This window comes from Pygocentrus nattereri, chromosome 19 (genome assembly GCF_015220715.1).
Source record: "Pygocentrus nattereri isolate fPygNat1 chromosome 19, fPygNat1.pri, whole genome shotgun sequence".
Taxonomy (NCBI): domain Eukaryota; kingdom Metazoa; phylum Chordata; class Actinopteri; order Characiformes; family Serrasalmidae; genus Pygocentrus; species Pygocentrus nattereri.
Window position 1 is genome coordinate 33,563,741 of NC_051229.1, and position 16,809 is coordinate 33,580,549.

A 16,809-nucleotide genomic window follows, 5' to 3' on the forward strand; every position below is an offset into this window, starting at 1 on the left:
CCAGATGTATCTCTAATGCTAAAGTGACAGTTGACATGGCAAAGGAAAAATACGTTTTTTCCCTTGAAAAGGCTGGAGCAGCTATATGATAGCTCTCCAGAAAGACAAACAAATTTGGTCGCTACAAAGAGACAGGGCAATTACTGAATCTGATTTGTGCTGTGGGTGGCCTTCTACCTGCCACAGAATCACCTGTGAAGCTGACACAGCCCCCTACAGGCCCATGGTGCTACTGCACCTCTACATGCTGAAGGACAAATAACAAAAATTGTATGTTATTGCAGGACAGGCCTACTCAAATACGTATTTGGCCAAAAATCTAATTGACATAGTTTTCAATCTTATCCAAAAGTAGTTAAGCAGCAAACAGAATAGGCCTGTGCTGGTAATTGAACCCTCTTAATCAGGTGACCATAGTAAAATGATTTTTTTATTTATTTCCAAACATATTTGTATATGTTTTCTTCCTCCTGAGCTATGCTCAAAATTAGCTACAACTGTCACTACTGAAGAGGTCAACGCTGAAGCATTAGTCTCAGTTTCGGGAGCGTTATGATTGTTTGTTAGTGACAAAACGGAAAGTTTCAATCTTGTGTTTTAATATGAGACATACCTGAAGAACAGAGTAACTCAACGCAAAAGGATTCTAGTCTAAATTCCAAGTTTGACTTTGAATCAACATGGTAGAATGATCCACATACGGGAAGATTCACTCAAAAGAGGCCTTGAATATTCTGTAATAACTGTCACTAGGATGAAGCAATCCGAACAATGTGCAATGTATCTCCTCAGTATATGGAGCTTCAAACAAGCTGGAATGCCCCTGTGTCGGAGCGATTAGGTGGGTGCCAGACAGTCGTTGTGATGTTTAACCTCTGAAATGCTTGCCGATACATTCGGGAACATAGAGCATCGAAATGTGTCTGGCAGAAAATGGAGATCACTTCCAGCATCGCATGTAATGCAATTGATTACTCATATGTTGAGTTTTGTAACGTATTTTTTGGTTCAGATTGCTTCATCCTAACAGGAGTTGCAACAGCATATTTAGGGCCTCCTTCGAGTGAATCTCCCTGTATAACCTTTACTAAAGAAACCGTGAAGAACCATTTGTTTAAGCATAACATGTTCTATAAAAAACGGACACAGAAATGGTCAGTCCATTACTTTAGCTGTACAGCTATGTTGGTCTCATTGCATTAGCTTCAGCGCAAAACTAAACATGATCGACTACGTTTGGGGTAAAAACTTGGGATAGAAACTGTACATTTGATTTTCGGCCAAATCATCACTTTAGAGAAGGATCTTCCTTCCTTCTGAGTCTACAGATCAACAGGTACGCTAATACGAGCCTACACATCACCACCATGACCTCCCCCAAACGGCAAACTGCCTTCCCCTCGTCCACTGAGCCAGGTTTCGATGTATGTGGGTGACTGCATGGCACCAAAAAACAACAGGTTTATCAAAAACAAACAAAATGGCAACGTCAAAATAAATGCATGACATAAACCGGTCAGTAAACTCGAGAAGTGTGACCGTGCTGCAGGTTTGGAGTTTGTTTCAGTGGCTGGTGTGACAGTGAGTGGGAGCGTATGGCACAGACTGTAAACACATGTACATAATGAAAGCATGACTGTATGTTTATGTCTCTATATGTCTGTGTTGTATATGTCTGTTAGGTTTTCTGTATACATAAAGAATCTGTGTATGTACAGTGGAGCTGTGTGTGAGAGAGCAAATGAAAGTTCAGAAGGATTTTTCGGTGTGTGTATGAGGTGTATCGAGTTTCAGACTAGCGTAAACACCACGCTTGTCCTTCCTGTCAGAGGTTGGACTCACCTGCAGGGTTCAGCTCTTTCATGGGCAGCAGAAGGAGAGACAGAGGAAAAAATAAGTGTCACTTTTGAGAGCACAGACTACCTCAGATCAGCTCACTGTCCAGTACACCACTGACACCAACACAAACAGACACACATACACAGGCATGGAGTTTCCTCACTGTATGCTATCATGTGGTTTTGAGTATACAGTCATACAGAAGAATCCGCACGCCCCTGGTCGAATGACATGTTTTTAATGGGGGCAGCCGTGGGCTGGAGGTTAGGGAACCAGCCCTGTGACCAGAAGGTCGCCGGTTTGATCCCCTGAGGATCAGGGGATGTGACTGAGGTGCCCTTGAGTGGTATTTCACTTCATGTATGGGTTATACTGCAGCAATGACATTTCCCAAATGTGGGACAAATAAGGGTCTCTCAGTCTTAATCTTATGGATTTTCTAAGTGAAAATAAGTTTACACATCCACACTTCTGCATGTTCTTAATGCACAATTACTGTTTATTTGCTATATTTAACGGATTGGAAAGAAAACACAAAATGCCTCTGATCTGCTCTGTAAAGATTATTATAAAATAATACAAAGAGCGCCTAAGATTTTTGGCTTTCAGCAGTAAATTGCAAGCATATAGTGATGTGTAGAACATAAAACACTTTTTCTGTTCATTTGAGGGGAGCTTTTACAAAAAAAAAACAAATAAAATAAAAATGTTATTTATTTCATGCAGTTACTGAATAATTTGCCATATGATGTGTGAATTCAGATGCACAAACCAAAATATATCCTGGAGAACAAGAGGTTAATATGTTATCAATTATTCGAAAAACCCTTTTCCATCACCCTTTTTCACATTTGGGCTTTAGCGACACTGTAACTTTTCCACCTTGCCCTGAAGTAAAAACTCTTTTTACAATATCTGGGTGTTTACATATTGGCTTGTTTTTTTTTGCAAATTTTTTTTCCCAAAATAAATAAATAAATAAATATTGGTGGATGGAAGAGCCACTATAAACACCTAATTTTCCATAATGGAGCAGAACCATTTAACTATGCAAATAAACATTACGCATTCAAATGATCCAAGTGTTCGCGGTTCAATATCGTCGCTGTCAAATGTATCAACATTAAATCTGCCCCTTTACAGAAGCATGTCTGTTGTGTCTGTTCCACAAAACATGGCAACCCAACTTTCGCATATGAATGTATATGTGAAAAAGTAGTCAGAGTGAAATTAGTCAAGTAAAAGATTTTATTTATGGAAAGTTTCACTGTGAACACGGCACCTTTGACCCCAGGATTATTAGTAAACATTTATGCAGTAACTATCACAAAACTAAGTAAAGTCTAATACAAGACAGAGAAAGAAGGGTGGGGCCCATATACAGCCACTTTTAGTGGCTACAAGTGGCTCATTGGGCATAATATGGTGACCAACAAGTGATCTATATCATTTAATACAGGTTTTCAACAACACCAGTAATGGAATACAAATATTCACAGTTAAAGACGAAAATGATATGCAAAAACAAACAAAAACAAAAAATGGACCAAATCTCTCAGCAAGAATGGGGGCAGTCGTGGGCTGGAGGTTAGGGAACTGCCCTATGACTGGAAGGTCGCCGGTTCGATCCACAGAGCCGAAAGTCCATGACTGAGGTGTCCTTGAGCAAGACAACCCCCAATTGCTCCCCGGGCGCCGTGTATAGGGCTGCCCACCGCTCCGGGCAAGTGTGCTCACTGCCCCCTAGTGTGTGTGTGCGTGCTCACTAGTGTGTATGTGGTGTTTCACTTCACAGATGGGTTAAATGCGGAGGTGGAATTTCCCTGTCCGTGGGATTAAAAAAGTATCTCTTATCTAATAGCCCTATTTTTTGGGAGACTGAGAGCTTGTAAATCAAAGAATTGGTCTTGCCTCTCTGGGTGGATACAATGGCCTTTCTAATTCCCCCAGCACTTTGGGCAATGAGAGTCTGTTGGCTAACATAGTGTTCTCCTCCAAATGTACTGATCTGTTCAATGATATTGCCTTAGCAAAAGGTTTTTTGTTTTTCATAACAAAACATCATTTTTGTACCTTTAAGCCAACCAGCATAAACTATCCAACACTTGCGAGGTTTGATGTCAAATATGTTTTTGATACTTGGTGCTGTCTAGCAGTTTCGGGTACAGAGGTCACTCCCCTTAAGATGCATTACCAAGAACGTTTTGGGGTGGACATACTTTCCTATAAGGACTTTGAAAGAAAACATATCCACATCAGTAATGCTAAATAATGGAGAGCTAATTTGACTGCCCACAGGTTGACTGTGATAAAGCTCACCACTTGGCTTGGACTCCAAAAAGCCATCCTGACAGCCTAGAATAATGAACTCTGACAAACTCTGACAAAATGTGCAGGGTAAGAAAGCCCTGATCCAGACCAACACATCATTTTATAGAGGTCTATTATGGAAACATCCATTACATTCCAGGATAAGCACACATTTGTACCAATACGACCAGATGCTAGGCTTTCCCTTTTAAAACTTGAACAGAAAAGTCAGCAGGTGGAGAGAAATAACTACACTGTAAAAGCCCCACTTTTCTCTCCAGCACGACTTCACTCCTCTTTAAAAAGCCTTTAAGTTCTTAAGTTTCCTCCATACCGGGCCATAATAGCTGTGGCACTCAACACTTTTCAGCCAGTGTCAGACCTTCTGAAATAACACCTGGGGCAGAGCTGGAGCGGCCTGGCATGGTGAAGTGCCAGTGCCTGCCGGGGCTTTAAACCCCCCCCCTTGGCTTCCAGAACCGCATGTGGCATGGCTGCAGGCCACGCAAGGCTGGAAGAGCTTCGCCGTGTTCACTGAAAGCTGGGCAGAGCTGTGTCTGAATACATAATGGAAACTTTAACTCCTGCTGTAAGCCCCTGTGCCCCTTCTTCATTTATGCGTTAAATAAGAGAAAACCACCATTACATGCAGGGCTAGGCATTTTAAGTAGCAGCCACTTCAGTCGCTCAACCCACGCTCCCTACAACATCCCACTCTTCTCTACACCACTACCTATGGCAGAGAAAGTGATTTCAAATATACCTCTAAAAAAGCACCACCTGATTCCCCCATTCAGATGCTGGAAGCATGATTTTAAAAAAAGTTGGATTAAATGGGGAAAGCAGAAAAAATAAAGACTGTGACTATAAGAACTGGTACATCATTTGTAAACACTGCTTAACCCCTTTTCACAGTAGCCAAAAACTGCAAGACTGTACACACTGTATTTAGACGGAAATGTGGCTGATTTACAAAATCAAATGCAAACTACATTCTCATCTTTGTAGGTGAACAAGCAAGTCAACATTTATAAAAGTGGTTTTATTGTGTGTAAAATGTTTTTTTTTTCTTATTGTGGCAGTACACATTTTTTTTTTAATCAACACAGCATGGCCATCTTTGTGGAGCGGTGTGAACTGTTTTCACAGCAGGGGGCTGTCACCCCTCCCCTTTCGCCCCATCATTGCCCATTAGCAGCTAAACACTTGCTCACAAAATTTCACACTAGATAATATGATAACAGAGCTAGGGGGAAACATTTATTTGCTTTTATGTATTAAAATATCTGAATTAACACTAGGGAGCTTGCACAAACAAGGACTGTTATGAACAAAGTGTAAGGGCTTCTCCCAATTACACACTACAGTCCATGCGTCAAACAATACTATTTGGCCTGCAAAATTATTTACATTTTTCTATGAATATTAGCCTATTTCACCATGAAGCATGCACTGCAATGTCATGTGTGCTCCCACCCGCTTCTTAACCGCGACGTATGAGACAACATCATTAAAAAAAAGAAGTGTCCAGTTCAAGTGGACATTTTTTAGGGAAATTTAAAGAGGTTTAACGGATATCTGCAGCTCCTGTAAGCTGTTGTTTTATATACAACAATGTGTTTTTTTTATAATTGTTCAAGTATTTGGTTGCCATTTTTCGCCACTGTTGTTTTGCCATGTTTTGAATAAGCAATGGCCGTGGCAAAATGTTAAATCTAAAATAAAAATAAAATAAAAACACAGCTGGCCAACAGACGTGTGTCACGATTGGCTCCTCCCACTCCATGTGCCTTTTTGTTTTGGTTTGTCCATGTGGTTTGTTTTGGTTTAAGTCCTGCCCCCTGTTTGGTTACTCCGCCCCTGATTGTGTTTACCTGTCCCTCATTGTTCCGTGTATTTAAGCCCTGTGTTTGCCCCTTGTGTTTGCCGGTCTTTGTTCGATGTACCGTTCTGTTTGTTGGCTTTGTTTGAATCTCTGTGTTGTTCATTGTATTCTGGTCTGTCATGTCTGAACCCCGTTTTCTCCGTGTTGGCTCTTTGACCCTGGACCGTTTTGACTATGACCCTGGATTTGCCCATAATAAATCTCGCTTATCTCAGCGTGTGCGTCCGCCTCCTCGCTCCCCCTTACAACGTGTTGAGATTATTTAATATATGGTTGAGTTGGACACCCTTGCACGGTAAGAGCAAATCACAGCATCACAAAAACGCTAATCGCTAATAGAATATCACAGAAAAGTCACTTATGGTTTAACTAGATATCTATAAATGTGCTACGCCAAAGTGACTTTCAATAGTATGTAAATGGAGGGGATACGTTTGTTTTGGTGCTTTGCCTCCAGCATTTTAACATTTTTTTTAATGTTTTATGACAGAACAACTTGCCTACCATCTGTTGAAAGGTGCTTGAATTATTTTAATATTTTTTAATTTCATGCCAATAAAGCTCCATAATTTCACTGCTAATTCATTTGAATTACTCTAAGGAAACAAAATGCCACTTCCAGCCGGCTAACGGGTGTAAAAAGTATTATTGTGTGCTAATCAGCAGGTGAAAAGGCTCCTCTGGCAGAAGGCTGAAGCAGTAGAGTCGGGGCCCTTCGCTTGTTGTGTATTTCACACATCGTTAGAGCTGATGAAACCCAGCATCTGGTGCTTGGCTCTGGGTACCAGCTACCACTGCCAAAACGGGAGGTTAGTGCTGGGTTTAGCATAGCTAAAGAGAGATGCTTGTAAACTTTGCATTCATTTATCACTCAGGTTCCCCTCTTGCACACAGTTCAGCATGGCCGAAACACAAAAGGTAACAGAATGTGAAATGCTGTATTTAAAGCACTGAGCTTCTCCCACATGTATACAAGACAAATAGTCATTACTGCGAGTGTGTATTTGTCTTACTGGTATTGTCCTGTATTTATTGCTGCTTTTTTCCCACTTAATGTTTGTAGAATTATAATTAAGCAATAGAACAGGAGAGGGAGTGTGTTATTGTTAAATAACATCACGGCTGTGATTTGGTCGCTGTACATCATCACAGGCATGACGTTATAGTGATAACACACTCCTCAATTTATCCCCCTCAAAAGAGTTAATTAAATAAAGTAAGAAATGAATAAACTGGGCCGTGAACACAGCATTTAATATGTTCTAGTGTTCAGTTCCTTCCGCCAAATTATGTTTTTTAAACAAGCAGCTCGTTGCTACGTCAGAGTAACGAGCTCCGCCCACTCGCTGCTCAGCTGGCAGTTCATTCTCCACCTCCTTACACTAACCCAAACTGTCGACACACTGAGCAGCTTTTCTGTTTTTCACTGCGCCAGTTTTAGGCTCAGCCTGATTTGGTCCGACTCTGAAGATCAGACGTTTGGTGAATGATATTGGGTTAATTTCTAGCTGATTCAAGGTTGTGTAGCTGTTTTTCTGTCACAGCGGCCGACTGAAAAGCTGCTCAGTGGTGATGACAGTTTGGGAATTTAGTGTCGTCGGTCCGATGTGATCTTAAAAATGTCCATTTTCTGTTTTTGGCAAAGCAAGAAGCAAAAATGTTCAAGTGGCATGAGCGTCTCCTACATCTGTAAAAACTCGTTGCTTAGCAATGGCGTCTTAGAATGTTTGTGAAAAACCTGTGATGTTATGGCGAAATACCAGCACGGTTAGAATGCCTCTCAGCCAATCAGCTTGTGTGGCTGGACCTAACTTGTATAATACAGTACATGGAATAGTAGGAATGAGCAATGACAGAATATAAAATCAATATTACCATAAAAATCATATCACAATACACTGTCTAAACATATACAGTAGGTATTATCAGTACTTTAACATTCAAATATGTTTGGAATCAAAAGAAAAAATTCACTCTTAAATGTATAAACCTGGCGCAGTCTGATAAATTATTGGGTTTCGTGCTGGGTTGGGACATTTCAGTCAGGCTAAGGTCTGTTTTGTAATGAATGATTTAAAAAGTAGTAGATCTGTACATTTTGGGCACTTTTCTCTCATAAGCTCTCTCATGTGCGTGCCTATTTTACAGCTTGCAGAAGCCGGGCCTAAAGTTCGTCTGAAGTTCAGCTTAACTTAATCTGTTGTGATCACACAATAGATGATGACAGGGATGTTTAAAGATTTTCAGCTTACAGACTAAGCTAGTCTGAGGTATTGGCAGGGTATTGGCATTTCCACAAAATATACTGATAATGTACATAATACCAGTTTATCCCAGCAATTCAAGGCCTTAGTAGCAAAACAAGCACTATAAAACCTGTGGTAATTACAGAATCAAAGATAATGTAAGCTTCATGGTCAAATGTTCCATTCTACCGTTACTAGACTAGGCACCGTTAACCATATAAGGTGGAACAGAAACTGCAAGTAAAACGCTGCCAAATAAGAAGCCAACTTTTTGTGCATCTGTGCAGACTGGGGTTTAAATTTAGCAGTACCATTCAGGGTATGGGTTGGTATCAGCCTTCAATTTAATGCCTGTGTAGACCTCTAATTCCAAGCATTTCTCAAGCAAAGAGTTATGTGCCATTTCCAAACACACTGAAGAACATGCCAGTGCTGCCCATAAATAAAACAACAATATAATTTGCTTTAGTTATTTAGTTATTATTAAGTGTACAGGGGAATTTGCAAACACCCAGCAGCTCTTTCTGAAGGGAGCAATATGTTGAAAGCCGAATTGCACAACCAGGCAGAATTATGTTCTCATGTGGGCTCACTGAATGAACTCTTTTCAAACAAGCAAACACTTTTTGTTGCATAATGATCTAAAAGCAGAGGCTAAGCACTTCTAAATACAGCAGCTACTCATGCCTTGGTGTGCACATGGTTTCATTCATAGAGCCACCCTGTTTTATTATTGCAGGTGTTGGGGATTTTCTGGAGAGGTTATGCTCAAAAATACACCCTAATAGCCCTTTACTGTAGTTACATATTATACTTATTTTTCTTGCAAAATATATTTTTTCAAAGAATGTATTGAAAGCCCAAATATATATTGAATAATGGATGGATGGATGGATGGATGGATGGATGGATACTTAACAAGCAAGATAAAAATTCATATTTCGATTTGTTTTCCCAGCTCACAGTCCTAATAAGAACAATGACTAAGGGCATATTTCATTAAAAAGAAAATAGATGTGGTGTATCTGTCTGAGGCAGGGGTGCCCAATCTTGGTCTGGGAGAGCTACAACCCTGGAAAGTACAGATCCAATATACACACATTATTCAGATGCACCTGAAGCCCTTCATTAGCTGGATCAGGTGTGTTAGATTGGGGTTTAGCTGAACATTGCAGAGTGGTAGATCTCTGGGACCTGAATTGGCTATGCCTCCTTTAATATTTCGCTTTATGGTTGAGAAATTGCAAGTTTAAAATCGGCACAGAGCACAAACAGGAACATAATTGGTCCTTTTGCCATACCGTCCATCCCTATGGAATAGCTGTCTGTATTTTGTGCTTTTGTCGCTCTCGATATCCACCCTCATCATAAACTGCTACTACTCCATATTGGATGAAAACATTGTATCTCAAATTTAGGAACTTTACAGGAGATAGACAAAACATACTGTACTTTTAATGCAAGTCAATGTAACCAGCCTTTTTTCATGTAACCTTGGTTAATTTCTTTTGGTTCTTTCATCATGAAATTTACGCACAATATAAAGGACAACAGGTATTTTCAAATTATGTCAAAAACTGAAAAACAACAAAAATGGAGAGAAGGTTTTGTTCTGACAGCAGCGATTTCTTTCCTTACCCAACCCCTGGCTTAGTCTCACTTACAGGCGTGATCTTGTAAGGAGAACATTTGAGGATAACCATGAAAAGGATCACCATTTTGGGTGGAAACAAAGAATTATTAGAACGGGAACATACAGCATATGGAATTTCAAGTACAAAGCTTTATGAAGATGGAGCTTTAAGTATGGGGCAATGGTGCATTAATTTCCATTGTCCAATGGACAATAATAAACATTACTTCTTATAAGGGTAAAACAGTTCCACTAGCTAATGATAACATTTAGTGATCTTGTTTTGCTTGTGTTATTGATGAAATTTTAGACGTGAATTCTCAGATCAAATCTGGTCCCACAAAATTACTCCTGAGATGAGATACATGAACATAAAGCTTGACTTGACATTAGTTCCACAATGCCTTACTCAAGCACACGGCAGTTCATACAGCCCCAGAGCATCTGTCTCCACTCTACAAAACAAGCCTCCCTAAAGACAGGCCACTTGGGTAAATCCCAGCTGAGTGGCTTTCAAAGTGGACCCGACAGGCACAAATCCCCTCTTAGTGTCGGGCTTCTCTCTTTTTGGCTCTGGGCATACGGCTAGTCTCAGTTATGTAGTGGTGGTGGGGGCTGTCGGGGACCATGCTGGCGTGACAGCAGACGCGCTAATGTGACATGGGCAGCTGTCTTGTGGATCTCAGTGTGAGTGGGAATGAATGTGAAGTATGTGATGTAAGCCTTAAAATGACTTGTGTGAGTGGCTTTGAAGTGTACGCATATGGGGGGGAAAGGGTGGGTCCTACCAGGTGAGAGTTTACAAAGGTGATTATAATAATAAGGGGATGTGAAAGAGAAAGAGCAAGACAGAGAGAGAGAGAGGGAGAAAAAAGAAAGAAAAATGTAGCATGTCAGCCAAATTAGGCTACGTAGTCTTCAATCTGATTAAGACAATTATAAAAACAATCCTTCCATATTCAAAGTTATTGTAAAATATTCATGGCCTGATATACTAAACCTGGAAACTGGAAAAATGAGAACCGTGTTTTAGATTGACATAATTTGAAAATATCTGTTGCCCTTTACATTGTCCGTAAATTTCATGAAGAATGGACCAAAAGAAATGATCCAAAATGACTTGGAATAAACTCTGGTTCCATTGACTTACATTAAAAGTAAAGTAGGTTTATTCATTCTCCTGTAAAGTTGCCATTTTGGAGATATGAAGTTTGCTTCTGACAACAGCGATATACATTTTGAGGGCGGTTCTCTGAAATGTGGGATGATGGCACAAAAATGGGTGAAGATTTTTTTTACACCCCTCCCCCAGTCTTTGTGTTACTGGCATGCAGAAAATGTTGATTGTATTTTAACTATGAAAAATCAAATGTGTGAAGATATTGGAAGTGCAGCTGATTACATACAGAGACGAGCCAAAGCATTATGACCACTCACAGATGAAGCGAATATCACTGATTATCTCCTTAACAACGGAACATGTCAAGGTCTGCAACTGGTGTTGGTTGCAGAAGAAATGGTCAGGTGCAAAGACCTCAGTGACTTTGACAAGTACCAAATCATTAAGGCCAATCAGAGCATCTCCGAAACAACTTGAGAGATGCTGGTCAGTTGTAGTGAGCTCCTACCAACAGTGGTCCTGAGAGGACAAAACACGAATCGGTGACATGGTGTTGGACACCCAAGGTTAACTGATGTGTAAGGTCAATGAAGGCACTTCTGTCTGGTCCAAACCAGCAGAAGGGCAACAGCAGCACAAGTCACAGGAATTTTTAATGATGGTTATGGGAGCACATAGTGCATCACACCCTGATGTGTATGGAGCTGCATAGCCACAGACTGGTCAGAGCACCTGTGCTAACCAGAACTGGAATTTGGAGCCTGGTCCAACAGGTGCCGTTTTCTTTCACACCATGTGGACAGACGGGTATGTGTGTAGTGTTCACTTGGGGAAGTGATGGTGCCAGGATGCTCTGTGGGAAGAAGATAAGCCAGAGGAAGTGTGATACTCAAGGTGACGTTTTTCTGGAAAACAACAGGCTTTCACGTGGATGTCAGTTTGATGCCCCCTTCCTAGACATGATTGCAGACCAGGTACATCTTTTCATGGCGACGGTATTCCCTGAGGGCAGTGGCTTCTTTCAGCAGGATAATGCACTACAATGCATACATTGTTCATGAACAGCTTGAGGAACATCAATCCAAGTGAGCATCTGTGAGTCCAATCCGTGGAGCCTCCCACATTGCAACTTTAAGGTCTTAAATGATCTGCTGCTAATTTCTGCATGCCAGATATCACAGGGCACCTTCAGAGGTCATGTAGAGTGCATGCCTTGGTGTTTTTGTAGCACGCAGAGGACCAACAGCATATTAGGCAGATGGTTATAATGTTTTGGCTGATCAGTACATTCCATTTGATTTACTGAGCTTCAAGTCATTAACAACAGCAACAGGATAACACGGTTTAAACTCCTTTGACCAGAACGATGCAGCACAACATGTGCTGTGACTAGCTTCAACAACTACAGGGTCAATACGAGGTGTTTAGAAAAAAATTCATCCAATTTCAAAATGATTTATTTCACTTACAAATCATTACAGAACAATGTAGTAAACTGTAAATGGTTTCATTGAACATAAAGCTTATTATTTAATTTTACAAGTGTTCAGTGAACCTCCTCCAGCTGTACAGACAACATCAGCGCCATAGTCAAATTCATCCCACACTCGCCTGAGCATGTCGGGTTTCACTGCACTCACGGCTTTTTCAGTGTGATTTCGGAGCCAATGACGAACGCTCTGAGCTGTTGGAGGTTCACTGCCAATGAAAATCACATTGCACAGTTATGACAGATTCACTCGAAGTAGAGAACGCAGAACACTTTCTGCTCTGGGGTCGCATCTCCTCCCAGACTGAAGGGAGCCTACACTGACAGTCTATCACCCCCTCTTCCAATTGGTATGTGATTGGTTCCTTGGCACCTCACGGTTGAAAAAATATGCCGCTTTGAAATCGGATGAATCTTTTTGAATCACCCTGTATAACAGCAAATGTTATATGGTTTGTGAGAAGCAGAACATGCAATCAAGACTAATCTTTCAAGATATGCAGATTTTTTTTTTTTACATGAAAGCAAGTCTCCTGAAAAAAAAAAAAAAAAACAGAAGTTTTATAAAGATAAAGAGTGGACACAATCAATACAGGAGACTTGTATATTATGTTTAGCAACTGAAGCATCCATGTAATTCTATTCAAATTCAAATTCTATTCAAATTTGTTTACTGCCCTGTTTATGATTTGGAAGAGTGAATAATGAATAACCATCAACATACCTAATGGCCATACTGACTGAAAACTGAATTAAAGTATAGGATTGTGTCTGTGACTTTCTCACAGTTCTGTATGAGAACAAAACACACAGGGCAAAGAGGAAAGAACGAGTGGGAGAGAACATATGACTAAGCGGTCTGTATGTACAGTGTGTGTACGTAGTCTTCCATTGGGAGTGGGGTTTCCCCTCTGCGTAACAAGGCTGTGTTAAAAGGTGTGACAATGCGTATTGGTGAGAACAGGGTCCTACCTGTGATCTAATATGTCAGACTGAGCAGGCCGAGTCTGAGAGAGAACGAGAGAGGAAAACCTTTCCACTCACTATTTTTAGTGGGACAATAAAAGCAGAAGGAAAAAAAAAAATCCAGATTTAAAGCCCTTTTAGGATCCTTTCCACAAGTCGCTGCCAACCCGTATGCCGTCCAAAGGAAACAACTGCACAAATGTGAGTCTTTTCACTTTTTCTCGGTGAACATTTTGAATCGAGTAAAGTAATCATAAAAACCGGCATGGCATTTTCATTGAAATAAAGAGGCTTGGTGAGGGAAGAGGATAATGTCTTCCAGAGCTTAACTGCTGTCTGAATCCAGAACCTGCTCCAGACAGGCCAAGACACACATGTACGGAGTTTCTCAAAGTGCTGATCTAAGGTCAGCTTTGGTCAACGATATTAGGTAAAAAGCCATTTTGCGATATTTTAGGTGTTTGTGATAAATATTGCAATATGTGAATAAAATGTACGTTAAGTTTGGACGATAATGTAGCAGAGCTGCTGCACAATTAAAAAAAATAAATTTAGTTCTTAATGCCTCTCTAAGACCTCAGCACACCAAAAATAACAACATTTCCACCACATAACAACACACACTCATAGATGGTATGTATTAAATATCTACTTTATTCAAATGTACTGGTTGAAATAAAAACATATATCCTTTGAGAAGTCATGATTCTTACATGACCTTTTCAGTGTGTTTGACTTTATCAGTTCTGTTGTTCTCTGGTCCTTCATCACTGGTCAGTTTTGGCCACTGAACCACTACTTATGTCTTAATAGTATAACTGCACAATTAAAATCAATTAATTTTATTGTGTGCATAATGTGACATCCTGGATTGATAAGTTTTTATTAGCCAACTTTATTAAAATGATTATTTTACATTTATTTACATTTATAATTTTACTATTGGTTTATGATCAAATCTGGTGGGCTGATTTTGGCTGGGCTTCCCAAAAGCATTTTAGCACATAGATGATTCTTAAATGGCAGAGCAAGCATCACGGTAAACACTCTTTCTACCAGAGAAGAGGATCTTACCAATAAGATGCTTTTGGGAAACTGGGCCTTGATGACTTGGCTGCAAGCTACTTTAATATATTATCACTCACTATATCACTGTTTTTTTGCTATGTGTATAGTGGTATAAACTAGAGCTGGGCGATGTGGCAAAAATGTAACATCACAATACTTCGGAAAGTTTTCACGATACACAATACTTCACTATATATACACACTGTGTACACAGTCTTATATCAAGTGTCAGAAAAAATACACATTGGAAAACATCTGCAAGTATTGTGGTATTATATTTTGCCCGATCACCCACCTCTACTCCTTTGTCAGCCTTGCTGCTGATGATGTATAAAAGGAATACTGCAAGAACAGCAGATGAACAGACAGTAAAGAAAACTAGGATATGAATGTGCATGTGAGCATGTGTGTGTATATTCATACCTGTGGGAGAGCTGTAGGACACTGCTATATCTCCAGTCAGGTCAGCTGGTGTGTAGTGGCCATTTAGAAAAGCTGAGAATGCCACCACTACCTGTGATCCACTGCCTATAAACACAAACAGTGAGAACAGAATTACTTAGAATTGCAGTTAAAATACAGAAATCCTATATTCATAAATATATGTGTGGGTTTGTGTATCAGAAACAGTCATAATTCATTTTACATTACCATTTACCTTTGAGAATTACACAGGTTGCATTTTTACTATACTTAAACCCCACTTAATGCAGTTTTCATGAATATCCTGACATTCATCAATGTTTTCTTATTTGGGATTCCTTCTTAGGTAACAACAGCATCTACACTTACTCAAGAGCACAAAGGTGTGAACCGTTCTGTGGTTAAAAAAACCCGGCATAATTCTGGCGCAGAGTTTTTCTTAGAACTTTCTCAAGAACCATTTTAATAAATAAACTTAGGAAGATATTGGTGAATGAGGCCCAACATATGGAAATAAGGTCGGTTCTGACTTGAAAGTTGAGCAGTTTGTGTCTCCACCACCTGCTCCCAGTGCTCTCACTCCTCCCAGGCTCCCAAAGATCCTCACAGTGCCCTTTATTTATAAGGATTTTAATAAGACACTTTCAGAAGATTTTATAGTACTTTTTACTTTTTTAAAAACTAATCCTCAAATATTCTTTCACATAAATTCTGTCACATTGGGAGAAAGTGAGTGATGATGAACTGACTAAAGTCCTAAAAAATCTGGGTTTTGGTGAAATGCTGGCTCAGTTATGACGTAATTGATGTGACATATTAAAGCTCGACAGTGAGAGCACCTCAAACAGGTCGTGATTGTAAAAGATGAATAGACAAATCTTTTTGGCACAAGGAACCATTCCATCTGTCTGCTTGAGGAGGGAGTGGAGCTGTCGCATTTTTACTCACTAACGTCATGAGCAGAGGCAGAGTGGAAGAAGAGAGAAAAGAAGCAAGAGAGAGAAGAAGAAGCAAAATGAGAATTTTTTAAATATCAGACTGAATATTTTGAAGCAAAAGTTCAGCCAAAAATGTACAAATTCCATCTTACTCAAAATGTAATTGATCATCCGAGACATGTTTGGTGTCTAAAGTTTGCTTCTTTAGTCTTGCAGTGGAGCTATGAGGCTAATGTAGCTAATGAGTAATGGGAAATTCATGTTGGAATCATGCATTAGCCTCAAATCAGTGGTAGACAAAAAAAAATGTGATAAGTCAATAAATCTTGTGGCCAAAATTAAAAACGTATGACCAGAATAACAGAAACATGTTTACTGTATATACAATGTATTTACATTTAACAAGACAGTGAGGTGCTGCGTTAAAAAGGAAACATTCATTTAAAACCTTTACATCAGTTAGAGCACTGCAGTTGAGGTGACCGTAGTGGTCCACCATGCCCAGCTGATATTACTGCCCAGCATGTTGGCTTATAAGAGTCAACATCTCTCACTGAGTCACTGACTGACTGACTGATATCTATTGTTGCAATGCACATGTTAGAGCACTGTCTGAGACAGCCAGCAGGGGGCGCTACACAGCATAAAATTTCACTCTTATACCCTCAGTATAAGACTAACAAGTGATGGAGGAAAGCAAAAACACATTCACTGGAACACATCTAAGTGGGTCCTATGACTAAAAAAAACGCAAAACCAGGAAAACTACTTCAGCATATCTGGCCAATTTTTCTGTTATGTTGTTGTGTAAGTGCTCTTATTTAGACAGTCATCAAGCTGTAGTACATGATTAATAAGTCTACCATAATGTAAAGTGAAATAATATTGTTCC

At 39.9% G+C, this 16,809-nt stretch overlaps 1 protein-coding gene across 1 annotated transcript in view; it reads right to left on the reverse strand.

Moving 5' to 3' along the window:
* The window catches only part of bbs9 (Bardet-Biedl syndrome 9), a 160,187-nt gene that overhangs the window by 76,643 nt on the left and 66,735 nt on the right, over positions 1-16,809 (reverse strand). The window contains exons 14-15 of the mRNA XM_017725761.2: positions 14,980-15,084; positions 1,843-1,857 (exon numbers count right to left, since the gene is read on the reverse strand). Of these exons, the coding sequence (XP_017581250.2) occupies positions 1,843-1,857; positions 14,980-15,084 (120 nt within the window). The remainder of the gene's footprint in view (positions 1-1,842; positions 1,858-14,979; positions 15,085-16,809) is intronic.